We start from the raw sequence: 27897 nt of genomic DNA on the forward strand, positions 1-27897 counted from the left end.
ACAGTAGATAAGGAGCCTGTATAGTGAAAGAAAGAAACAATGAAAATTAAACAAAACGTATGGAGTTCGTCTTGATATTCAAATTAGGCTTCTTCTTCTTCTTCTTCGTCTTCACTTTGTGGCTAAGGTACTGAGAGATCCAGGACCTGTTTCACAGTTTCAACTTAGGGTAAACTTTTTGGGATATTGCACGAACGTGTGTATTCAAAGAAAGATCGGAGGTCTATGTGCACTCTTAAGTACATCTAAGTACATAAAACTGTTTTTCTGCCTTAACAGTTTACCATATATTAGGAAAATTTGTAAACCCACTTAAGTGTCTGCAGTGCGGTTCCTGTTGCCGATTAGTAGCACTTCACATTTCTTGTGATTACTGATTAATCTGTGTTGTCTCCACCAGCTAGAAATGTGGGCGATATCCTCATTGACTTCATGAGCATTCAGCTTTGTTAATATCCGTAAAGCTAGCATGGATCTCGGTATGCTGGTGATCAAACTCGCCAATTTAGGCGAGTTCACCAGTAGGTGTAGGCGAGTTGACATAGGCGAATTTCAACGTAGGCGAGTTGACCAGTATTCACTGAAATACCTCAGTGCTCCGACAGACTTTGAAAATATCATTTATGTGGATGTTGTAGCAAGTAGGTCCTAGGACTGACCCTCAGTTGTCGGACAGCGGTGGTAGTCAACCTTTCTTACTCGGTTCTTTGTCACCAGAAGACACGAATTGATAGAATTATAGAAAAGAACGTTTAGAATCTCTGCCTGTCTCGGTCCTCTTCTGTTTGTCATCGATGTCAGCAAGCTGTTCTCCATCTTAGAACGTCATCTCTCACAAGTACGTGCTGACGCTGATGATACACATGCAGTGCTTTATATTGCGTTCAAGCCCGACCCTGAACATGGCGCTGAAGCTGTTGAAGCAGCTTGAAGCTATGCAAGGGTGTGGTGCTGATACCAGAAAATGGATTTTAATCGATCGGCTGAAGCTCAGCGATGACCAAACGAAATTCATTTTGATAAGGACGGGGCAACAGCTGTCGAAAGTTGACATTGACTCGCTGTGTTTAATGGGTACGACTGTTTTCATCTTCCACTGTAGTCAAAAATCTTGGATGTTGGCTGGATAACCAACTCAAAATGGATATTAATGCATATTAATAAGACATGCAGATCTGCTTTCTTTCGTGTACAATCGTAATATTAGATAGAATCAGGAAATTTCTAAGTTTCGATAATACTCAAACTTTAGTTAATGCCTTTGTTACTTCCCGTTTGGACTACTGCAACAGTACTCTATCTTTACGGCCTGTCTGCCACTGAACCTGCAGAAACTCCAGCGTGTTCAAAACACTGCCGCCAGGCTTATTTGTAAGATAAGTCATTTCGTTCATATTCTACTAATTTTAAGAAGACTCCACTGGCTATCTATCAAATACCGCATCAACTTTAAGATACTACTTATTACCTACAAAGTTATTCATGGACTTCAACCAGCGTATCTCAGCGAACTTATTACCCTAAAGACTGTATCTAGATACAGTCTAAGATCGTCTGGTGAATTTTTATTGCAACCACCCAGAACAAAAAAACGCACACTTGGTGATCGTAGTTTTACCGCAGCTGCGCCATTGTTATGGAATAGATTACCTAATGCAGTCCGCTGTGCATGCAGATGGGGAACAGTCTTGTAAAAGACTTCTTAAAAGTCACCTATTCCAAAAGGCATATAAACTTTAACAGATTATGATCAGGTACTGGTCAGTTGTAATTTGCATCAGTATTTTTTGCTATAATAGATACTTTATTCATACTTTATATCATATTTATTGTAAACTAGTTATGTTGCATTTGTATTGTAAAGCGCGCGAGAGCATCTTTCTATGTTTCTCGCGCTATAGAAAAATTAAACTATTATTATTATTATTATTATTATTATTATTATTATTTTTAATATTATTCATTCTGAAAGATTCAAAACTACTTATATATAGCAGATGGGCATTCTGTTTGCGCGTGCGCGAGCCATTGAAGATCGAACACAGTGTGGCGCCATTTTGTTTGGCGTGTTACCTTGCGAACCAGTAGTAAATGAAGATAAATGGGCAGAATAGTTATGTGAAACAGCCATATTTGAAGCTCTTTGTATATTATCCAGTTCTGGATTATGATTGGAATATTAAACACTCATAGATAATTAATTTGTTTGCAGTAAAATTGACAGATGTGCTGAATAGAGGCTCAATTCATCAGGCTCATATACAAATAGAATTCTTTGTTGCTTATAAATTCAATGTACGCTTAAGATGTCACCAGTTGGAGTCACATCCTACATGAAATATAATGTTGCATGTCATAGTCTTAGTAAGGAACCAGCAAGTCTATACATGTATGAAGAAAAACACTCGTGATCATTAAGTTTTCGATACCCATTTAGTGTGAATACAGTTGTTGACCATTTCCTCATATCTCATACTAACAAAGAACTAAAAATTATATTATATTTTAGTTCAGTATGTACTTGTAAAAGGTTAAAAGCTTGGAGCTTGATATTAGGAATACTCTTTGGTTTGTTACTCTTAACATCGGTTTTTTTTTTCCTGGGCCTGGTCTAGTCAGAACTTAGTACTAATTTCCTGTTGTCAATGATTTTGTAATCAATTTTCAACTTGAATGGTCTGATTCTTTGGAAATAAACATAGAAAAGGGGGAACTAAATTTGCTTGTAGGTGATACGATCATTCTTACAGAATTCTGCAACTTTCGCAAATAACTAAGCCTTATAAAGATTACTGACTCCGTGACAGTTGCACACCAAAACAACTTTATAAATTATGGTTTGCCCTTATTATTCGAAAGTACTTTGCTGTGACTTTTTGCCATAAACAGCCCAACCCTCTCTCCATCTTTTGACACCGTCTACACGTAAGACGAGGAAGATAAACGACACAGATAACGACACGAAACCTGTCGCCACGGAGACCGCCATGATTTATGGCCCATCACGGAGACCGCCATTATTTTTGGTTGCTGGTTATGGCGGGCCAGCGCATACGCTCATAAGAGATCTCAAAGTCGCACCTGCAGACATAAATATTTTTAACGGTAATTCCCTTGGAATTGTTCTACTATCAAATGGTTTTTGGAAACTTGGCATAATTAACATTCATGGTATGAACATTAAAAAAATGCAATAAAAAAATGGTGCTTGTTTACGCGTCAGCAGGCTCTTAAAATGGGGTATTTTTACTTGAAAGTCTTGGTTACTTGAAAGATACAAAATTTTATTTTGAAAATAAAGCTTCTTTTATTCACATAAGCAGTATTGCTTCATTTACGCCGTCTTTGATTGCCTGGTTGTGGGAATAGTGCACTCTTTGGGACAGTTCCGTGGTTAGCTTGAAGTCCTCGCCTTGGCCAAAATACACCAAGTATACTATCAAACTTTTTTTCTTCTTCAAATATGTTCTTTATTATATTGTTCTTAGCAAATACCTGAAAAAAAAAATCGGTGGTCACCATGCTCGTTTGAGAGAAAAGGAGCATTATTTCGCTATCGGGCTTAGTTTGAGGGAAATCTCTTGCGTTTTGTACGCGCACTGCAATACTAAGGAATTACCTTAAATCTGGAGTACAGTAATGTCAGTGATTGTGAATGGAATGACTCATATATCCGTCGGGAAACTCGTGAGATTCGGTTACTGTAGATTATCTTCGTGCTTCTGGAAAATGCATGTTTTGTTTATTTAATCAATTAATTATTTATTTTTGTATTTGCCACAAAGAATATACAACGACTCGGATGATTAAGGAAGAGGGAGAGAAAAGAAAGGAAAGGCAGGGAGGTCTAAAAGAAGCTGAAGAGCTTATAACTGGTTTGTTTGAGCGCAACAACTGGCCGGCAAGTAACAAGTGATCTCGGAGTAACTCACCTCGAATAACATTAGGAGATGTTCTTCTGGCGGTCAGTGTAAAATGCAGACTGCAGACAAGGGGTAAAATACAGACTAAGGTTGTAATGTAACTGTTGAAAAAGCCCAAACCCTTTGGAAGTGATGGCGCTATCGCCGGATAAATCACTATCCAGTGGGTAAGTCATAGCGAAACCAATTGCGCTATCCAATGGATAGTGATTTCTCCGGTGGATGGTTGTTATCCACCTTTTGAACAACTGGGGCCAGAACATAATGTTAACAATTAAAATCATTGTTCAATCTTTTTCCAGTGAAAGCGTTTGTATCCGAAAAAAATGAGTTTCAAAACGCTTGTTTTGGTTTTCAAATTTCCCGGACGCCGCCATCTCAAATAATTAGGGAGCTTACGAAACGAGAACGACGACGGCTACAAGGGCTTTATTTAAAAATACGAGTTCGCGTTATTCCTTTCGCTACGAAACTATTTCATGTCGTTTCGCGTTAAAAATGTGTAGTAAATGTCGAGGAATTAAACTGGTATGAGTGGGTTGGAAGCGTAAGAGAGAACTGAAAATTCATCGTCGTGTGCTAACGTCCTCCACAGAACCTTGAATTTGGTCATTTCACGTCGTCATTTAGGAGATTACCGCAAAGAAATGTAGCAAAATGTAAAACGCACGTGCAGAGCGTGCAGAGCCGTCGTTTTTGCTCACTAAACCTATTGTTTTGTAGCGTCGTCGTTGCCGTCGGCGTCGTCGTTTCGTAAGCTCCCTACTAACACCGGCCGAACGGGCGCTTGACTTCAGTGAACGTTTGTCGTGAAATAAGGGTTTTCTCATGAGGGATTTTACCCTGCGAGCAGAGTCTCTTTCGATCTTCCTAGATAAGTCGGGAAGAGGAAAGTAGACTCTGCCAGCCGGCTCGACTTTCTCTGATTTGCCGCTCATTCAAAGAAATGGATGAGTCAGTCGAGTTTGAACTTGTCAAACCTGTTTTTTTAATTTGTGCGCATGATCAATCGCCACGCGTAATCAACATTTTTTAAATTGACAACAGCGTGACAATTTTTAACTGTCTAAATTCCCATGAGTATTTCCTCTGTATTTCGCAGTACAGAAACTAGTTTGCCAGAATTGAGAAACCTATTAATTTTTTCAGTAAAAATTGAATGGCAATTTAAAAACTTGAACTATCTCGAGTTTCGAAGGAAATGATTCCTTGGTTGTCGTGTGTTCAGGCCTTAATGACCATGAACACACAGTTAAAACGGTCAGCAGCGTGACCACCAAGATCATTAGGAAGAAGATGGCCACCATGATCGCGAAGGCCACAAGGAACACCTAGAGCACCATGGGTACTACCCACGATGATCAACAATGACCCACATAATAATAGGGACTTTAAGGTACCGGGACGGAAGACCGGAAGTAATCTTCGACAAAATAGTGTTAATTTCTGCGCATGTGTAGGTTTTGGGGGCCAGCCGTTCACATTCCGGCGACCTTCAGTATAGACAACGTCAACGATCGAGTCTTGCCGGCCAACGGTGAACGTGAGTTGTTTTTCTTTCATTTTGCCTTTATTTTTCTCTTAAATCCTAATTGAAAATGTGCATTTTTAATCTTCGTGTTTAGTACGTGCTGCCCAGAACTTTCTCGTTTTAGAACACTTCTACCTTGACAAAATGAACCTCTTAGCTTCCTAGCGTTTAAAATTATACTAAAGAGTAAATTATCCACAGAGCCGTCTTACGTCCGGGAGTCCGTGTGCCTTTAGTAAATTCCTTTTTCTTTATTGTGTTGGTTGTTTATTGTTAATCAAAGCCTTATTATTGTATTGTATTAACTAGTCTTCGTGTAAGCTAATTAGGCAACAAGAATATTGTAAGCATGGTAATTATTGTTTGTAATTAATATGCCAGTAAATATAGTATTTCTTGTTATTATATGGCTCTTTCTCACGAGGACTGGGAACTACAAAATTTAGGAATTTGATTGGCTAAAATCGATATTGACCGCGGTCTAGATTTTCCCATCTAGGCCGGCATCTAGACCGGTAATGTTTTGCGGTGAAAAGATGCAAAGTAAAATGCAAAAATATTGAGTATTTTCCTCGGTCGTGTGTACAGACCTCACTGCGTTCGGTCTGTACTCACGACCTCGGTCAAGATTCTCCCACTTCTACCTTGAGTCAAAATAACTATATTGAAAGCGGTTTTTCCTGGCTGTTGTTGTCAAAAAGCATTCTCAGTGAATTCTTAATGGTAATAAACACCCAACTGGAGCATCCTGCGAACTATAAGTAGTTGATCCAAGAGAAAATGAGGGGACAGAGAAGGAGGCTCCCGGTCCAGCCCTTGGGATATGTCATGTCCACGAAAGTTATTTTTAGACGAGCGGAAGTCTTCCGAGACGTCCGCATGCAGGCCAACCTCGGTCCGATGTTTGAAAGAAAATATATATTCATCAGCCTTCCACATGCGCCATCATTTTCTCTTTTCACTAAGAACCTGAGAGCGAAGCAAGACTGCATGCGGACGTCTCGGAAGACTGACTTCCCCTAGAACAAAGACTTCCGCTCGTCTAAAAATAACTTTCGTGGACATAACATATCCCGGCCAATGCCTTGAGCCTCCCTCTCTGTCCCCTCATTTTCTCTTGGTTGATCTCATATTTTTAGCACGGTTAGGATCCGAATTAATACTCTTTTTAAAAACTGGAGTTACTTTGGCCGTTTTCCATTCGCTTGGGTATATCCCAGTGAGGATGGACTTAGAAAATATGGCGGTAAGGGAAGGCGCGGTAATACCAGCAGCTGTCTTTAACAGTTTACACGGAATCTTATCAAGACCAGTGGCTTTTTTATCATCAATTTTCTTTAAAAGGTGTAACACAATATCGATACTGGGAGTTAGCAGAGAAAGAGATTTATCAGTGGCTTCCAGACAAAGGAATATCTTCTGCTAGTCCTTGCGCAATATTTGTAAAGTGTTCGTTAATAGTTTCTTCTCATTCTCGTCCTTATCGCCCGTTTCGCTTCTCTTAGTCGGCGGGGCCTTGGCACGAGAAACGAGCTAGGGCTCTGGAGAGTCCTAGATTCTAGGACTTACGGAGTTGGTAATGTATGAAGTATTGAAATGTCCACGATCATAGTGAGGGCACAATTGACCGAATGCCGTGAAATTGCCGCCAACAAATTATTCTTTTGTCTTTGTGTTAATTAGCCTAACTAGCCTCGTTCACAAGCGTAAAATTGAAAGAATTTGGGCTGTAAAACGAGGCTAGTTAAGCTAATTAACACAAGGACAAAAGAATAATTTGTTGGGGGCCATATTTACATTCCGTCAATGGCGACTTCACGAGGGGACAAGTACACCGAGATGCTCTCTAATGTCCTGCGTCCCCTTAATTTAAAGTCGATCTCTCTTCGTGAACCGCAGGTAGACGCACTGAGAAATATTGTGGAGAAAAGGAAGGGTGTTTTAGTTGTTTTGCCCACTGGATATGGAAAATCCTTAATATTTCAGCTTTTGCCTTTCGTTTTTGACTCGTGGATGGAAGTCAGTGACTCTATTATTTTAGTTATATCGCCTTTTAACGCGTTAATGCGGGATCAGTCAATCAAGCTTGACAGTATGCAAGTAACATCTGTAATAATTCGTAGTGGGGATTCGTCAGACTTCTCTGCATCAGAAACGGAAGAACTAAATCATTGCAAATATGGGATCATTCATGGACACCCAGATCGGAGGCGTATATTGGGAAACTTAGGAAGGTTTTGGACAGTGTTCAAATCAGGGAAAAGGTCAAAGCGGTTGTAGTTGACGAGGCACATCTCATTGAAGAATGGTAACAATTTTTGATTTATATGATTTATATTTTTTCCAAAATGAGCAGATTCCCCTCATACTGGGGTTTATCTCCAGTTAGCCAAAGTCCTTATCCCGGATGGTGCATCTGCGCAGCCTGTCCCCGAGAGTGATACGGATGTGATTAATCCATGGCAGAACATGGACGATCTCAAGCGCTTTGTGTCCGAATTCCCTTCCCAAACTCTGGATGAGGGGTCCCATCAGGATTCTTGAACCTGTTCCACGAAATAATATCTTGATGCCATATCTGTAACCTTCTTTTTGGATGAGGAGTTTGATAAGTTTTGAGGATGAGGTTTGAGCCTCTGTTTCTTGGGAGTTAGAGATGGAAAGCTACGCGGAATTCTAGGTCGGTTAGTGAAGTTGTAACGGATAGGTGCAAGGGCGTTGATTGATATTTCACCCCATTCCTCAATTCCATTGAGCATGAATGGGAGAGTTGTTGAACAGATTACTGTTGTTTTGGCACCGACATGGCCGTCTTATTACGTGAGGGCAATCAAAGAGTTTTTTCACTGAAAAGGAAACCACGAAATTTTTTAATTTAACGGTCCGCCATTACGTTGGTCCAAAACAATTCCGACGACGTCCCTTACTGGTTTAAATTTATTCAGCATTCAAACATTTGGAAAGAAGAACAAGTCAATCGCAGAGGTCGAGTTGGGTCCAGTCGACAGTGCCTTCCGTCATTTCAGTTGGCTGTGTTCTATTTCGTGAAGCCTGGGGCGAGTTTATAAACCCGCGGGAGAATGAGCCGAACAAAATGGCGGACAGAAAACACGAACAGAACACAAATGTGAGTCTTTTTCGAAGCACTCCGATCCACAGCGAATGAAATGGAAATATGTGGTTAATATACCTTGTGCCTGAGTCTGAGCCTTAGTTTGTTAAATTTGCGTAGCGTAACGGTTAAGATTTCGCCGACACGAGTGGTCTATCTAGACAACCGGTAAGTCAATTCAAATCTTTTAGTTGTTATTTATTTTATTTTTATGTTATTTTGGGGTGGTCCACAGGGGTAGTCCACGGGGGTAGTCCGTGGACCGGTCCGTATGGTAGTTCGTGGACCCGGCCCGAAGGAGGGTCCATGGACGGTGTCTGACATTTGCAAACTGCAGACTGCAGACTTAAATACTGTTGAACGCTGTTTAAAATGGGTGTTGAGGCCTAAGTAAGCACTATTTGAGATGCTGCTTACACATACATCAAATAGTATTTTTAGGGTAGTCTATTTGGGTAGTCCATGGACTGGGGGTCAGCGAAATGTACCAACCCCCAATTTCCAGGGTTAGTTAACTTTTTTTAAAGCAAATGTCAAAATCGCCATCCCATGCCCAATCCCCACCCCCTCCTCGGGCTTAATATTGATTGGGGCATTACTTACTTAATTAAACACCTGGCCTCAGTTGTTCAAACGATGAATAGTACTATCCACCAGATAAATCACAATCCAGTGGATTATAAATTAAGTCATAGCCAATTGCACTATCCAATGGATACCTTTATCCACCTTTTGAACTACTGGTGCCAGGTCAAAGCTTGATCTCGGAACCTCCAGCTTGGAAGTCCAAGGCGGGTTGACCCAGGAACAATAATCCCCCGGTCCATGGACCGCATCCATTTCAAATAGCACTGATAAACATTATTTAAGTCTAAGAACCCGTTTTAAAATGGTTAGCTTTCAATAGTTGTAATTTAGGGTTAGTCTAAGCACCCATTTTAAAATGGTTAGCTTACATGAAGTGATCGGCCATCGCAACAATAATCGAAAGGTAACCTTTTTAAATGGGTGCTTAGACTTAAATACTGTTGCACAATGCTGTTCAAACTCTTTTTCCTGGTCCTCTATGGAAATCACACACTCATGAATCATTCGTGTAGGATTCGTAGAAAGCCGCCATTTTCACTGATCGCACTGAAATTTGGCGTGTAGGGTAGAAATAGCCCCAGTTTCCCTGTAAATCTCGGCTTTCTAGCTTTCATGACGCTTACATGACAGACATCGCGAGTCAGGCAATTTGACTCTGAGCGGAGGCAAAATTTTCAACTTTTTAAAGTGATTGCCGAGCGGTTTTAATAACGTTTTTTGGCCAAAAAATTACACTGCAGGCTTCAGAAAGGCTAAAGAAAAGGATTGTGGTGCATTTGATGGAGTTTCAAGCGTTAAAATCACTGAAAAGGTAAGATTATTTTCAAACGGCGGTTCTAAAACACAAGTCACAGGTCAGGACAGGTCATAGGTCAGGTCACAGGTCAGGTCAGGTCAGGTTGCAGGTCGGGTCAGGTCAGGTTAAATTTATGTCCAAGAAAGCAGATAAACTGAAAAAAATTTAGTTTTGCATCCAAAAATTCGCAATCAACGCTAAAATGACCAAATTTTGCCTGGAAAACTTTTTTTTGTTATTTTTCTTAAATTTTTTCGTTCAAATTTTGCTTTTATAAAATGTTTCAGTTGTCTGTAAATAAGTTATATGCTGTTGGAAAGCTTATTTTCTTAGCTCGGTGTCCTTAATTAGTGTCCTTCATTAGTGTCCCCAATTAGTGTCCCCTATTAGTTTCTCCTATAAGTATCCCCTATTAGTGTCCCCGTAAATTGTCACCTATTAGAGTCTTCTAAAAGTGTCACCTATTAGTGTCCCCCATTAGTGTCCCATATTAGTATCCCCAATTAGTGTCCCCATTAGTGTCCCCATTAGTGTCCCCAATTAGTGGCCTCCATTAGTGTCCGCTATTGGTGATCTCCATTAGTGTCCCCTTTAAGTGTCCCCAATTAGTGTCCCCTATTAGTATCGCCAATTAGTCTTCCCTATTAGTGGTCTCCATTAGTGTGCCCAATTAGTGGCCTCCATTAGTGTCCCCTATTAGTATCCCTAATTAGTGTCCCCCATTGATGGCATCCATTAGTGTCCCCTATAAGTGTTCCCTATTAGTGTCCCCCATTAGTGTCCCCTATTAGTATCCCCAATTAGTCTCCCCTATTAGTGGTCTCCATTAGTGTGCCCAATTAGTGGCCTCCATTAGTGTCCCCTCTTAGTATCCCTAATTAGTGTCCCCAATTAGTATCCCCAATTAGTGTCTCCTATTAGTGTCCCCAATTGCTGGTTTTCACTCACGTGATCAACAGCCATGTTTTTCAACGAAAACAAAAGGAAGCGTTTGCATAATAATAGAGTTAAATTCCCGGAGGATTTGGTCGGGGCACCAACATGGCCGCCTTTTCTTTGTTTAGGGCACCAACATGGCGGTCGTGACGTCATGTGAAAACCGAGAATTAGTGTCCCCTATTAGTTTTCCCCAATTAGTCTCCACTATTAGTGGTCTCCATTAGTGTCCTCAATTAGTGGCCTCCATTAGTGTCCCCTATTAGTATCCCCAGTTAGTGTCCCCTATTAGTGTCCCCTATTGGTGACTTCCATTAGTGTCCCCTTTAGGTGTCCCCAATTAGTGTACCCCATTAGTGACCCCAATTAGTGGCCTCCATTAGTGTCCCCTATTAGTTTCTGCAATTAGTCTCCCCTGTTAGTGGTCTCCATTAGTGTCCTCAATTAGTGGCCTCCATTAGTGTCCTCTATTAGTATCCCCATTAGTGACCCCTATTAGTGTCCTCTATTGGTGACTTCCATTAGTGTCCCTTTTAGGTGTCCCCAATTAGTGTCCCCCATCAGTGACCTTTATTAGTCTCCCCTATTAGTGTCGCCTATTAGTTTCCCCAATTAGTCTCCCCTATTAGTGGTCTCCATTAGTGTCCTCAATTAGTAGCCTCCATTAGTGTACCCTATTAGTATTCCCAGTTAGTGTCCCCCATTAGTGACCCCTATTAGTGTCCCCTATTGGTGACTTCCATTAGTGTCCCCCATTTGTATCCAAAAGTAGTGACCTTTATTAGTGTTCCCTATTAGTGTCCCCAATTAGTGTCCACTATTATTGTCGCCCATTAGTGTCCCCCATTAGTGATCCCAATTAGTGGCCTTCATTAGTGTCCCCTATTAGTGTCCCCAATTAGTGTCCCCAATTAGTGTCCCCTATTAGTATCCCCAATTAAGTCTCCCCTATTAGTGGTCTCCATTTTTGTGCCCTATTAGTGTCTCCTATTAGTATCCCCAATAAGCATCCCCTATTAGTGCCCCCTATTAATGTCCCCTATTATTATCCCCAATTAGTGTCCCCTATTAGTATCCCCAATTAATGTCTTCCATTGGTGGCCTCCATTAGTGTCCCGTTTTAGTGTCCCCTATTAGTAGCGCAGGTACGAACAGGACAGACGCATGCAATGCGCTGCTCTAAAACAGGGAAGTTTCTTGATCCAATAGCTATTGAACTGCTGAATGGTGCTGTTACACTGGACAATGCTAATAATTTATTTGCACTTTTCATTATATTTCACATTGTTTATTGGTGTATAAGAAGTTACATACAAGGTTGTATTCAATAATTAATTAGCTTATTAAGTAAATTACAGTTATTACAATTATAAGATGTGTGGGGTGGCCAAAGTGGCGTACGCTTTTGGTCACCAACGGTGGTGCAAGGTGTTTTAATGAGCTACAGTTCTTTGTAGAAACCAAGCTTCTTTATTAAACTACATGTACATAATGTACTGTAGCTGTGCAAACTATTTGTTCCACTTCATTCATTATTTTCAATTTCTTGTTTTGTTCCGTTTGTTCCAGGTTCACCTGCTTTTGGACATGACTGTATAGAGCCTACATCTACTCTGCTCATGTTTATTTGCAAACTTGTTCAAGTCCAAACTTACTTGGAATATCCAAACACAGTCCAAATTAACTTCAAAACAAAGGTAATGTCAGAATCTGTTATCCTTTATAAGGGTCACAGAGTAGTTGTGGGAAGACCATCACTAACCTATAGGCTTTGTTATATTTGCATGGTTCATTTTATTTCACACTGTTTAATGTTGTAGGTTGTATTCAATAATTAAATAGATTATTAAGTAAATTGCTATTTTTTGGACATGTATAGAGCCTACTCTGCCCATATTTTGTAAACTTCTTCAAGTCCAAACTTACTTGGAATATCCAAACACAGTCCAAAAATTATAAACTTCAAAACAAAGGTAATGTCAGAATCTGTTATCCCTCATAAGGGTCACAGGGTACGTAGTTGTGGTAAGACAATCATTTTCCATTTTTGGTAGGCTATTAAATTAGAAGTGTTTAATAGTGGGAGCCAACACTTATCGCAACGAGACTCATTCACCAGACACAAACAGGCAGTGTTTAGTCAGCCTCTTTTATTTGCTACGGCATGCTCAAAAACTATTATTTTTTTAATAATTGGTTAAGTTGTTATTGAAATCCAAAAAGAAAATTGGAGATAACCAAGCATTTTTCAAAGAAACTTTATCAACAATTTGGAAAAAACTGTAAAATACAAAGCAATGTATGGCATTCTTTTTCAAATTGAAGCTTAATAATTATTATCATTATCTCTGAAAAAAGCATGGTTATCCCCAATTTTTTTTGGATACCATGAGCACTTGCTGAGTTCTGCTTTCTTCTCATAGTTTTAAACAGCGCAAAAAAAAAATCCCTGTATTAAGTAGCAACATCCATAGGAAACCCTTGAGTATCTCGAAATGCGCAATAAGAATTATAGTAGGCGTGGTCCTTAAGAGTTGCTAACAACTTGAACTCAGATAAGAGGCAAACTACATGAATTTGCGAGGGGCTTGAGAACAAATATCTAACAACAATTGGATCCAAGATTTTAAATTAGCCAAGTCCAGACCCCTGATCAGTCTTTTTGGTTTTGAAGAAACACAAGGTGATTTGATAGACTTCACAGGTCATTACTGGCATGTCAGTAGACACTCAACCTGTTCCGTGGCATTAGGAACCTCAGGCTTATTTCCTGGAATGGCTGTTATGTGAACGGTTTCATCTAAGTGTGTTTCTGTCCATTTTCACAATGTAGGGTCTTGGTGTTTCTGCTGCACCTGTGACTGTTGCCAATTGGTAACTGCTTCTGCGTTGTCCTCTACTTTGACGTACAGTACTGTATGTGGGGGTGCCAGCTTGAAGTGGCTTCAGTGGGGTAGTTCTGACTGTTGCTGTTTGAAGACAACTCTTAATGTAGCCTTACTCTCTTGTTCTCTTTGACCCAAATTCTTGATATCAGTCCAGCCAAGAACTAAATTCGTGTGAAAGGTTGGTTTTTCTGTCCCATCAAAAACTGCTGATGAGTATCCACATTCTCGTGGAGTGGATCCCCTTGGTCGGATCTTTCTCTTTTGTTTAACAGTGACTTTGACTCATTTCTTAGCTTCCCCATTTAACTGTTTTAAACAGGAACTACACATACTTGATTGTTTGAATCCCCAGTCCTTTGGAAATTGGGTAAATTCTGCTGCTTAGGCATATTCATGTGGACCATTGTTGCTTCTGACTTCATCTGGGATTCCATGTCGAGGAAAGACCGCTTCAAGTGCCCTACATGTACATACGGGTGTACAATGTAACCTCTAAAGCTTTGGTCATCTTCCAAAGCGCTTCTGCCTACACATAGAAAGAGAAATAATCCACCACCATTGAATAAGTGATGAGATCAAGTTGGAACGAATCAGTTGCAATCACTTGCCATGGGCACTCAGGGAATGGAGTTAGAATCAGTTGTTCCGGTGTTTTCACTCAGGAAGTGTTTGTGATTAGCACAAATTCTCCACCATGTCTTGAACTTGATGACTTAAACCAAGCCACTAAACTGAATTTCTTTGAAGTTCTCAACATGTAGTTATCCCAGGATGTCCTTCATGTATTTTGTTCAGATCCTCTAGTCTTTTGGCTGAGGGTATAACGATTCTTGGCGACTCTTAGCTCACCTCTCTCTGACTAATACGGTTTCACTGCGCCAGGAAAGTGGAACCTATCCAGGCAGCCTTCAATGCAAGAACCTTTAGTCATCAAGTGTGTACATGCTCTTCATCTTGGGCCTTCCTGATTTCTGTTAATTTGATATCTGATAGTAGCAAAGCGTCTGTAGTGCTGTCAAGATAGATGTTCACTTCTTCTCCTTTTATTGTACATGCTCTTACTTTCATATGAGACGTTGACGGGATCCTGCCAGAGAGTGCATCTGCCATGTCTATTTCCTCTCTAAAAACATGACATTAGTTTACATGTAGTTCTTTGAAGTGAAAATGCATGTGGCACATTCTGAAACGCTATAGACTTGTCTAATCAGGTGACGGTTCATGAGAAGGGGAACTAGTGGCTTGTGGTCTGTATTTACCCACAATATAGTTGCTGCACCGCTCACTCACTTAAGTCAAAGTATTAGGGACTCTTTTTCACTTTTTGCATATCTGCATTCTTTGGGGGTGAGTGCCATCGAAATAGAATATGACAGGGGTCTCCGGCTTTGATCATCTGGCTTTAAATTTGAAGAAGGACGCCACCCAGTCCAATTAGGTAGACGCATCTGCAAAGATCTTTGTTTCTCAGTTAGGGTGATTATAACAAAGCTATAGGACTGGTGCTCAATTTTAAAATAAATGATTAATGATATTAAACGAGACTTGATTTCTCGAAATTCTTTCTCTTTTGGTGTTCCAAGACCCACTTGGTTCTCTTTTTGCATTACACCACAAAGAAGCTTTGTCCTGTCGGCCAAATGTTCTGCATACTTGCCCATGTGGTTTACCATCCCGCAATTAAATTGTCGATATTAAGCAATATTCAGTGGAGGGAAGGTGCCAATTGAGAGCAATGCAGTCAGTAAAGCTTTCTTTTAGAGTAATTTATTTCGTTCGCAAGAAGGATTACTTTGATGCTTCAGGTTGAAATCTTACATAAATCTTTGTTATTCCCCAGAATTTATCACTTAAAATTTTATTTAATAATGGATAAATACACCCCCTGTAATGGGCTGGTTCAAGGGTGTGCTGGTGTCTGTTGGGACAAGGTTGATAGTATACTGATGTCCAGTGCCTCATCATCATCATCATCACCATCATCATTATTATCAGACTCAGCCTTCTCAGTCTTCTTGTTTGTCTGCGGGCGGAGCACAGATTGTGTTATTAAAGTAGAGTCCTTTGATCAAGGATCCATAGCAATAAAGAATATGCGCAGTCTTCTCTATCTTCTTGTTTGTCTGCGAGCGAAGTACAGATTGTGTTATCAAAGTAGAGTCCTTTGATCAGGGATCCATAACACTAACGAAAAACCGCTGAGGGAATGTACACGACCATTGAACGGTTGAGATCCAAATAATTGCGATAGCTCTTTTCACATTCTCTTGTTTTACAATTTAATATAATATATAAATATAATTTAAAATATTTATATGGCGCAAAAACATGCATATGATCTATTGCGCTTTACAATAAGAAAAAAAAAAAAAATATATATATATATATATATATAGACTATATAAAACAAAATACTAATTAAGTTACAAATTTATAATTAAGAAAATTTAACAAAAAAAATTAAGCAAGAGCAATTAAATATCACACATTATAGGCTAATCTATAAAGATGAGTCTTTAAGAGGCACTTAAATACATTTATGTTCTGGCACTGGCGAATCTCTAAGTGCGCCTCCGCTTCAAACTATCACATGCATGGGACGAGTTGCTACGCAACATTCCGCGCCGTCTCTCATGTGACTAGTCACGCGTATTGCATGACTAGTCACGACTCCACCATTGACCTGATGAAGTCCGATGGTTTCGGACGAAACGTCGTCAAGTTTAACATAAGTCTAGTATAAGATTTAATCCTTTCTTTTCAAAAAAACAATATTGTTTGGGGGGAGGGGGAAAGACTTTGGGGGAGGGATTTGTCCGAGATTCCTTAAAAGGGAAAGTGTCTCAACCCTTTTGGCCATTATTGAGGGTAGATTTTTGTCTTTGTCAATACGTTAGCTCTCTTCTAGAAAGCGTGATTATTTGTGAAAAGATCGTTTGGTCATTTAGCATTCAAAGTATTCTTGATCACCATTTGCTATCAACAGGTGTTTTGTTATTGCAATTATTTCCTTTAACCTGACAATTTAGTGACTTTTCTGTAAAAAAGTACTTTGTTTATAGTTGATCAAAATAGTCCGCAGGCACCCCACTTTTAATAACCTGAAACAAATAATTCAAACTTATAACAGAAACATGATTAAGAACCCCACCCTGGTCAGAGTTTTTCTCTGTCCTTGTGTGGGCCCATTTCCATTAGTAGGGCTAACGCTCACATGGTTCATATGGGGTACAAAACTAGCACTTCACATTACACTCTAATCAGTTAAGTCTGTTGAAATATGAGTGCTACACGACCAACGTTTGCAAAAACGTAACCCTTCCTTGTACTTGTACATTTTCATTGCTGTGACTTTAACTTCTTCAGTTCCCACGGCCTGATCCCGTTTGACCTCGTAGCTCAGTCGGTAGAGCAGCGGTGATCTAACCCGAAGGTCGTGGCTTTAATTCCCACCCTGGTCAGAGGTTTTCTCTGTCCTTGTGTGGGCCATTTCCATTAGTGGGTTTAACGCTCACATGTTTCATATGGGCTAAAAAACTAGCACTTCACATTACACTCTAATCAGCAAAGGCTATTTACAAATCCTGGTAGAGTTGAATCCGGGACAACCGGAAACAGGAACGGGATTTTGAACCTGGGGCAACCCCATGCAAACCCAATGCCCTAACCACTGAACCACGCCGTCTCTGATTTAATAATGGTTGCTTAGTTAAATTGAAGAAAGAGTGACTCTTTTACTTTAGCAGCCTCGGACCCACTGTCGCGTTTGCATGAAAATTCTGCCACCTACCTCGTATGTCGCCAAACTACAGTCCGGGAATCTCTACCAGGCATGTTAGAGAAGAAGTGAGGAAAAAAGCGGTGGGGTTGTTATTCACGTTTCCCTTAAAAAGTTACTTTCTTGAAGCGATGTTAATTATTTTCCGATCTTTGTTCGGTTGCATTTTGAGAAAGCGTTGTGCTGCATTGTCCCCGAAGGTAATTTGTCTTTGTCTCCGTGAACCTCATTTGCCGTTGGCATTGCTGTGTTTTCCCAAGACACCTGGAAGAACCTCCCAATAATTAAACTTTTTGGAAACATGTTTCATGCACGGGGAAACAAAATGCGCTTGAAGAACCGAATATGACACTCACTTAAAACGCCCTTTGTTAAATTGTCTTTAAATTCTCTTGTACTCGTAAACTTACCTCTCTCTTTGCAGATTTTGCCCTAATGCAGTACTATGCTAACGGCAGGAAATAAACTTGAATTGGGGTGTATTTTAAAAAGTTACGGATGATAGCATTTGTTGAGGTTCTTTACCTGAGTTACTATCTAACGAATAAGAAAAAATTCTTTTGTCAAATAACCTCCAAATCGTCGTAAGTTTTAGAAAAATGTCAAATGAAAAAGTTAAAAATAGTAAAAAGTTCATTACATTCATTTATTATCAATACTACAAAAGACTTTCATGTTAATTTTTGAGGCTTCGAAAAATTTTTGTATGTTCCAAATTATTATTATTCTTGTAAGGCAGATTCTTCCAAAAACACCATTTAAGACAGCCACAAAGGTTACTAGGTTACCTGCTGCTTCATGTATGTGCCTTTTTATCGTGTTTTAGCACGTTGTTTTGCACTTTCTTGATATTCACCGCCGAAAATTACACTAAAACAATTATTCGCCTCAGGCTCAGCGAATATTGGGGAATATTCACTTCGCCTTCGGCGAATAATTGTTAAATATAATGATTATTATGAAAAGTTATATGTTGTTATTATGACTTCTTCTTTCAGGCCTAATAATGGTGCAAGTTTGCAGGCCTGCTGTTCATAATAACACGCTTAACTCAATGTCTACATTTCCAAATATGGCCGCACGAAGTCAGCCATCACAAAAAAATGTTTTTTTTCTCAAAAAGTATTTTCAGTTAGGAGGAAAGAAATACACCATTTTAAAGCTATGAAAATAAGCTTTCCAAAAACATATAACTTCTATACATAGAACTACAATATTTTATAAAAACGAAATTTAATTTCAGGCCTAATTATGGTACAAGTTTGCAGGCCTGCTGTTCATAATAACACGCTTAAAATATCTATCTTTTTATAGTTCTTTACTGTTCTTCTCCCAATGGCACAATGAACCGAAGACAATTCAATCCGAATGAACGGAATACGCGTTCCTTTTTACATGATTTCGGCGAGAAAAGCGTCCGACATGATTTTGGCGCAAAAATTGTGCGCAGCGACCTCGCGACTGCAAGGTGCGCAAATTTCCTAGAGCACTAATTTAAAACCACAGAGACCCCATCCTGGGCCGAGTGGGGGCTTGGTGCCTTACCACCTGAGCCGTTCGGCGCACGGCGCGTGCTCCATGTGAGGCATCAAATTTTGCCATTTTCCGTTTCATGAATTCCAAGACGGTATAACCAACGAGCAAAGCGGTCTATTTCTTGAACGGCCTTTAATTCCTATGGACACTCAACTTTGAAAGAAGTTTTAAAGCCTTAGTGGGCGATATATAATATGCGTAAATTAATGTATTCAAGGTCGGCTAATAGACTTGGCGCAAGTGACAGGTGGATTATCGATAATGACTTAGTTTGTCAGCTGGCAAAAACTATGGTAAGCATGTCATCTTTTTTTTCGTAATTTGTTTCCCTGGATAAATGACCGCGCTTAAAGATAATCTTGAATTGTCCTACACCTGGTCACCTTTTTTTCGTCTGTGTTTTTTCAAAATTGTTGCGACAGTTCTTGTTTGATGGAACTTTCCAAAGTGTGTCCGAAACAACGCAAAATCTCCAAGGTGAAAAAAGTATTGGAAATTTTGACAACTGTGTTTCTAGACCAGCAGGTGAAATCGTGGCTGATTAGAGTCGTTGATCAAAACTAACCGTTATATTTTCTCAAAAAGCGGATAAATAAACTAAAAGGGAGGCCAGTATGGTTGTCTTCAAGTTCATAATGATTGCGTGCATTCCATTGTATATATTTGGCTTCATTGGCAATATATTAATCATTCGAATTGTCCACAAGACACGAGAAATGCATACGACAACGAATTATCTCTTGGCGAACTTGGCGGCAAGCGATTCATTAATCATCTTGATGTCTTTGTTTTATTCGGCTATTTTGGACTTTGATGATCCTCATTTCGTAGCATCCCTGAAGGACGACAAATTCTCTCGTAAGTTTAATGTTGTTATGCACATTCCGATAACTTCTTCAGCCTTAACTCTCACACTACTGGCAGTGGAAAGGTATCACGCCATACTGAAACCTTTTAGGTCGAATTTACGCTTGCACGAAGAGAGTATCAAACGAGCAATCTTTTTCATTTGGTTTTTAAGCATTGCCATCGGTTTTCCAGGATTCTTTGTAGGGATGAGCAAAGAATCTTCATGCATTGGTTCGTCGGGAGTCAAAATTTATGTCCTCATATATTCAACGTGCACTGCATATATTCCCACAGTGGTGTTCCTATTTTGTTATGGATCCCTGATAAAAGGATTGTATTTTTCCGGCACGATATGCGCCGAAAATACTAACGAAGACAATTCTGAAAAAAGGAAACTACTTGTCACTTTTATACTGGCAACAAGTGGATTTCTCATTGGTTACGGACCGATCGCTGTATTACACAATGTTCACCTCATGATGAAGCCAAACGATGAATTGATCCAAAAACTTTTCGGTATCTTCAGTTTGCTATTTCGCATTATTTTATGTCTTAATCCCGTATTATACGCTTTTCGCAGTTCAAATTTTAAGGAGGGATTCAAGCGAGTATTGTTCTCTCGGTGTTTACGGTCATCAGCACAGCAGAATGAGAATCAGTTGGCATAATTCAGTCAAAATAGAGCTGTAACCAGGACAGGACATATTTAAAAAGTGGTTAAAAAAAGCGTTGTCTGGTTAAAAGATTAAGAACATTATACGAAAAGGGGTGGGAAAAATTTGTTGCTTATAAAACTAAAGTACAAAAGAAGTGCGGAAAAACCAAAGGATAAAAATGTAAATGTTGTCTAATTGCAGTAAAATGGAGTATTGCCTAGGCAACGGTTTTGAGTTATTGTCGGCGCCGACCTTTCTGGCAGTGTGCCATGATTCTTGCGTTTTCTGAACACGGTAGTTGCCCTTGTCTATTACACGTGGATTATCGAAGTCAATGGAGTGATTATTTTGTCACGCTTGGTTCACAAGGTTTGAACCGTTTGTGTAGTTCAGTAGGTTTCTTTGATGTTCCTTTTTTTCGGGTTTGGAAGCATCTTTCGGTTTCTCCTACGTAATTCCAAGTACACCCTTTACATGGGATTTTATAGCAATCACATTGGAGATCCAGAGGTTCAGAGATTTGGCTGGATCAGTAGCATTATAATGGTATTAATATTATCTAACTATAAAAAAGTGCAATGAAACATATCGAAATATTCTTAAAGATACTAAAAACTTGGTTAGAAACTTTGTTAAAAAACGACAACGTTTCGAGGTTAGCTAAACGTCATTATCAAGTCAAAATTATTTGAAAACTATGAATACTAAAAGAACAACAGTTAATAAGGAGCCTGTGTAGTGAAAGAAAGAAACAATGAAAATGAAACAAAATGTATGGAGTCCGTCTTGATATTCAGATTAGGCTTCTTCTTCTTCTTCTTCTTCTTCTTCTTCTTCTTCTTCGTCTTCGTATTAATAGTATCATTAGAAATATACACATTATCAAGTTAAAATCAGGAATAGAAAGGCTAACAGATACTACAAACATGTGCATCTGCATCAAGATTAAAAAAAAAATAAAGGAACAATTTTGACTGCATTTTTAAAACTCAATTGGTTTATTGTTGATTTAACTCTTAGCCTGCCTATTGGTAAGCTATCTCTAAAAGTACGATCGTGTAACTGGGAACGTTAAACCAAGTATCCTTCTAATTGACTATTTCCACCATAATGCAATACTTTTTTTTTGGAGAGGAGAGGGGGCGGGGGGGGGGGGGGGTCTCTATATAAAACAGTACAAGTCAATTACCCGTGGGACTGAATCATGCTTCAGTGAACTGGCTATTCATTGTTTTCATTCAAATAACCCCCCCCCCCCCAAAAAAAAAAAAAAAATTTAAATTAATAAATAAAATAAAAAAACTGTATTATGGGATGGGTGAAAGAAGCGAATGGGTGTAGCATGTGTGTTGTTTATGATCTTGTACACCAGTTGTAGTCTCATAAAACATCTTCTGCTTCTTAAAGATAGTAGTCTTAGTTTGGATCGCATGTATTGTATACAGGTCTTGCGGTTAGCCCCGAGGATGATGCGCATTGCTTGATTTTGTAAGCGCTCATGATGTTGTGCGTTTTGTTTGCCACAATTATCCCAAACTGCACACATGTAGGCCATTATTGGCAAGATCGTTTGTATATGCTAAGTAACACATTGTGGCAAAGGTACTTAGAGATCCAGGACCTGTTTAGCAGTTTCAGCTTAGGGTAAACTCTTCGGGATATTGCACGAACGTGCGTATTCAAAGAAAGATCGGAGGTCTATGTGCACTCTTAAGTACATCTAAGTACGTAAAACTGTTTTTCTGCCTTAACAGTTTGCCATATAGGAAAATTTGTAAATCCCCTTAAGTGTCTGCAGTGTTCCTGTTGCCGATTAGCAGTACTTAACATTTCTTGTGATCACTGATTAATCTGTTTTGTCTCCACCAGTTAGCTAGAAATGTGGGCGATATCCTCATTGACTTCATGAGCATTCAGCTTTGTTAATTTCCGTAAAGCTAGCGAAAGCTATCCGTAAAGCTGTGTCTAGCATGGATCTCGGCATGCTGGTGATCAAACTAAATTTGTGTGAAAGGTTGGTTTCCTGTCCCATGAGTAACAGCTGGTGAGTATCCGCATGCTCGTGGAGTGGATCCCCTTGGTCGGATCTTTCTCTTTTTTTTTAACAGTGACTTTGACTCATTTCTTAGCTTCCCCATTTATCTGTTGTAGACAGGGACTACATGTACTTGATTGTTTGAATCCCTAGTCCTTTTTAAATCTGATAAATTCTGCTGCTCAGGCATATTCATGTGGACCACTGTTGCTTCTGACATCTGGGATTCCATGTCGAGGAAAGACCGCTTCAAGTGCCCTACATGTACCTACAGGTGTACAATGTAACCTCTAAAGCTTTGGTCATCTTCCAAAGCGCTTCTGCCTCCACATAGAAGGAGAAATAATCCACCATCATTGAATAAGTGATGAGATCAAGTTGAAACGAATCAGTTGCAATCACTTGCCATGGGCACTCAGGGAATGGAGTTAGAAACAGTTGTCTTGGTGTTTTCACTCAGGAACTGTTTGTGATTAGCACAAATTCTCCACAATGTCTTGAACTTGATGACTTAAACCCAGCCACCAAACTGAATTTCTTGGACGTTCTCAACATTAATTTACATGTAGTTATCCCAAGATGTCCTTCATGTACTTTGTTCAGAACCTCTAGTCTTTTGGCTGAGGGTATAACGATTCTTGGCGACTCTTAGCTCACCTCTCTCTGACTAATACGGTTTCACTGCGTCAGGAAAGTGGAACCTATCCAGCCAGCCTTAAATGCAAGAACCTTTAATCATTAAGTGTGTACATGGTCTTCATCTTGGGCCTTCCCGATTTCTGTTAATTTGATATCTGATACTAGCAAAGCGTGTAGAGTGCTGTCAAGATAGATGTTCACTTCTTCTCCTTTTATTGTACGTGCTCTTACTTTCATATGAGAAGTTGACTGGATCCTGGAGAGTGCATCTGCCATGTCTATTTCCTCTCTAAGAACATGACATTAGTTTACATGTAGTTCTTTGAAGTGGAAATGCATGTGGCACATTCTGAAACGCTATAGACTTGTCTAATCAGGTCACGGTTCATGAGAAGGGGAACTAGTGGCTTGTGGTCTGTATTTACCCACAATATAGTTGCTGCACCGCTCACTCACTTAAGTCAAAGTATTAGGGACTCTTTTTCAATTTATGCGTATCTGCATTCTTTGGGGGTGAGTGCCATCGAAATAGAATATGACAGGGGTCTCCAGCTTTGATCATCTGGCTTTAAATTTGAAGAAGGACGCCACCCAGTTCAATTAGGTAGACGCATCTGCAAAGATCTTTGTTTCTCAGTTAGGGTGATTATAACAAAGCTATAGGACTGGTGCTCAATTTTAAAATAAATAATTAATGATATTAAACGAGACTTGATTTCTCGAAATTCTTTCTCTTTTGGTGTTCCAAGACCCACTTGGTTCTCTTTTTGCATTACACCACAAAGAAGCTTTGTCCTGTCGGCCAAATGTTCTGCATACTTGCCCATGTGGTTTACCATCCCGCAATTAAATTGTCGATATTAAGCAATATTCAGTGGAGGGAAGGTGCCAATTGAGAACAATGCAGGCAGTAAAGCTTTCTTTTAGAGTAATTTATTTCTTTCGCAAGAAGGATTACTTTGATGCTTCAGGTTGAAATCTTACATAAATCTTTGTTATTCCCCAGAATTTATCACTTAAAATTTTATTTAATAATTGATAAATACACCCCTGTAATGGGCTGGTTCAAGGGTGTGCTGGTGTCTGTTGGGACAAGGTTGATAGTATACTGATGTCCAGTGCCTCATCATCACCATCATCATCATTATCAGACTCAGGCTTCTCAGTCATCTTGTTTGTCTGCGGGCGAAGCACAGATTGTGTTATTAAAGTAGAGTCCTTTGATCAAGGATCCATAGCAATAAAGAAAAGCCGCAGGCTTCTCTGTCTTCTTGTTTGTCTGCAAGTGAAGTACAGATTGTGTTATCAAAGTAGAGTCCTTTGATCAAGGATCCATAGCCATAAAGAAAACCCGCAGGCTTCTCTGTCTTCTTGTTTGTCTGCGAGCGAAGTACAGATTGTGTTATCAAAGTAGAGTCTTTTGATCAGGGATCCATAACAATAAAGAAAAACCGCTGCGGGAATGTACACGACCATTAAACGGTTGAGATCCAAATAATCGCGATAGCTTTTTTCACATTCTCTTGTTTTAAGCGTAAGCCTGTTCTAAATGGCTTTAACAAGGCATGGCACCTTTCAATTGCTAGAACCATTAAAGCCAAGGAGGAAACGCGGACGATAAAACCCATCGACGCCATGCATCAACCTACATGTAGAATCAAACTTCTTTAAAAAGTAGTTTCTTTAATTTCCAGCAACACAGAAGGCCATAGGAAAAAAAATGTGAGTCCATCACTGACAGCCAAGTTTGCTAAGAGATAGTTCGTGACTGAATACATTTGTGGTGTTTTGTGAACGATTCTGATAACCTGAGCACATTTCCAAGAAATTCGATTATGAAAAATGGAATAGAGAGAATAAATCCCGCGCTACCATAGTCGGCCATCATACGCTGGTACAACAGGGTAGATTTTTGCCTTTGCCAATACGTTAGCTCTCTTCTACAAAGCGTGAGCATTTGTGAAAAGATCGTTAGGTCATTTAGCATTTAAAAGTATTCTTGATCGCCATTTGCTGTCACCAGGTGTTGTGTTATTGCAATTATTTGCTTTAACCCGACATTTCTGTGACCTCTCTGTAAAAATACTTTGTTTATAATTGATTAAGCTACAATAAACGACAAAAATAGTTGAGACACTGAACTGGGAAGAAAAACAATTAGGGAAAAATCACGTTAACGTTACATTTTCCAGTTGCACTCCCCCCTCTTCCCCCGCCTCCCCCCCTTCAATGTTGGTAACGGAAAAAGGAGGGGTGAGAGAGGCTATTTGGGAGAGGGGGGGGGCCTCCGCTTCAAACTATCACATGCAGGGGACGACTTGCTACGCAACATTCCGCACCGTCTCTCATGTGACTAGGCACGCGTATTGCATGACTAGTCACGACTCCACCATTGACCTGATGAAGTCCGATGGTTTCGGACGAAACGTCGTCAAGTTTAACATAAGTCTAGTACAAGATTTAATCCTTTCTTTTCAAAAGAAACAATATTGTTTCGGGGGAGGGGGAAAGACTTTGGGGGAGGCATTTATCCGAGATTCTTTAAAAGGGAAAGTTTCTCAACCATTTTGGCGCTTATTGAGGGTAGATTTTTGTCTTTGTCAATACGTTAGCTCTCTTCTAGAAAGCGGGAGCATTTGTGAAAAGATCGTTTGGTCTCTTAGCATTTAAAAGTAATCTTGATCACCATTTGCTGTCAACAGATGTTTTGTTATTGCAATTATTTCCTTTAACCCGACATTTTAGTGACTTTTCTGTAAAAATACTTCGTTTATAGTTGATCAAGGTAGTTCACAGGCACCCCATCACTTTTAATAATCTGAAAGAAACAATTCAAAGTTAATAGAAACATGATTAAGAACCCCAACTGGTAGGAGGCAACCAGTTGGCTATTTACAAAGTGTGGGAGGGTTGAATCCGGGACAACCGGAAACAAATCCAAACCAGATGTCATAACGGGATTTGAACCCGGAGCAGCCACACGCAAACCCAACACCCCAACGACTGAACCAGGGCCCCTCCCTAGCCATCTCCCATGGTTAGTTTTTACTGATGTAAATTGAAGAAAGGGCGACTCTTTAATTTTAGCTGCCTAAACCTACTGTCGCATTTGCTTCAATTTTTTGCCACCTGCCTCGTACGTCCCCAAACTACAGTCCGGGAATCTCTACCACGCTTCTTAGAGAAGAAGTGAGGAAAAAAGAGGTGGGGTTGTTATTCACGTTTCCCTTTAATAAAAAGTTACTTTCTTGAACCAATGTTAATTATATTCCGATCTTTGTTCGGTTGCATTTTTAAGAATGCGTTGTGTTGCATTGTCTCCTAAGGTGATTTCTCTTTGTCCCCGTGATCCTTATTTGCCGTGGGCATTGTTCTGTTTCTACCCAAGACACCTGGAACAACCTCCAAGTAATTATGCTTTTTGGAAACATGTTCTATGCACGGGGAAACGAAATGCGCTTGAAGAACCAAATATGACACTCACTTAGAACGTCCTTTGTTAAATTGTCTTTAAATTCTCTTGTACTCGTGAACTCACTTCTCTCTTTGCAGAATTTGCCCTAATCTAGTTCTATGCTAACGGCAGGAAATGAATGTGAATAAAAAAGGTTCCATCAATTTTTGGCAAAATTTAAATTTCCACTTAACGTTTAAACTTAACGTTTAAATTCTCCAGAGCGCTCTAATGCAAATTTTAATCATTTTGAAGTTGGATTTTGACAACAAGTTTTTGTTCCAACTATTTAAATAGAGTGAATGGCACTTTCAGACATTATGTTAGGTTACCGTGGCAATAAAACCGTCAATTAAGAAAGATGTGTTCAATAAGTTTTTTAATCATGGAATTGGTACGCAACTTTTTAGCAATGAAGATTATTGAAACGCTGCGACTAATGAACTTTAATTTCGTAGTGCAATTTGGCGATATCACTGTCTTGCATGAATCTATTTATTTGCTCACCGCCCTCAACTTCCAAACAATGGCTGGTTTTTACCTGTTATGTACTTAAATACGTCACTGATTTCACGCAGTTTTGGGGTGTATTTTAAAATGTTTCGGATGATAGCATTTGTTTAGGTTCTTTACCTGATTTACTATATAACGAATCTTAAAAAAATATTTTGTCAAATAATAACCTCCAAATCGTCGTAAGTGTTAGAAAAATGTCAAATGAAAAAGTTAAAAATAGTAAAAAGTTTATTACATTCATTTATTGTCCTTATGACTCGTGACATTTTCCAGGTTTCAGTTTCCTGAACTAAGCAATTAAGACTTTTAGTATAATTTTCAGCGGTGAATATAAGAATGTAGTGTCACATTCACCGCGCTACCCGGTGAATATAGCATTTTGGAGGCGTGGCTGCTAAGCCAATCCAGCACTTTTCGTGCCTTTTTATCTTGTTTTAGCCCGTTGTTTTGCACTTTCTTGATATTCACCGCTGAAAATTACACTAAAACAATTATTCGCCTCAGGCTCAGTAAATATTGGCCTGCTGGCCTGCAGTTCATAATAACATGCTTAAAATATCTATCATTTTATAGTTCTTTACTGTTCTTCTCCCAATGGCAAAATGAACCGAAGACAATTCCATCCGAATGTACAGAATACGCGTTCGTTTTTACATGATT

General features: G+C 39.5%; 1 protein-coding gene across 2 annotated transcripts in view; it reads left to right on the forward strand.

Moving 5' to 3' along the window:
* The first annotated feature begins 8425 nt into the window (after nucleotides 1-8425).
* Nucleotides 8426-27897, forward strand: part of LOC138032576 (uncharacterized) — a 149351-nt gene continuing 129879 nt past the window's right edge. The window contains exons 1-3 of one of the 2 annotated variants that reach the window (XM_068880283.1): nucleotides 8426-8734; nucleotides 9895-9965; nucleotides 12456-12583. In XM_068880283.1, coding sequence (XP_068736384.1) covers nucleotides 12506-12583 — 78 coding nt within the window. In that variant the 5' untranslated portion in view covers nucleotides 8426-8734; nucleotides 9895-9965; nucleotides 12456-12505. The remainder of the gene's footprint in view (nucleotides 8735-9894; nucleotides 9966-12455; nucleotides 12584-27897) is intronic. The other variant, XM_068880282.1, reaches the window with a different exon arrangement.

This window comes from Montipora capricornis, chromosome 14 (assembly GCF_036669925.1).
Source record: "Montipora capricornis isolate CH-2021 chromosome 14, ASM3666992v2, whole genome shotgun sequence".
Lineage (NCBI taxonomy): Eukaryota > Metazoa > Cnidaria > Anthozoa > Scleractinia > Acroporidae > Montipora > Montipora capricornis.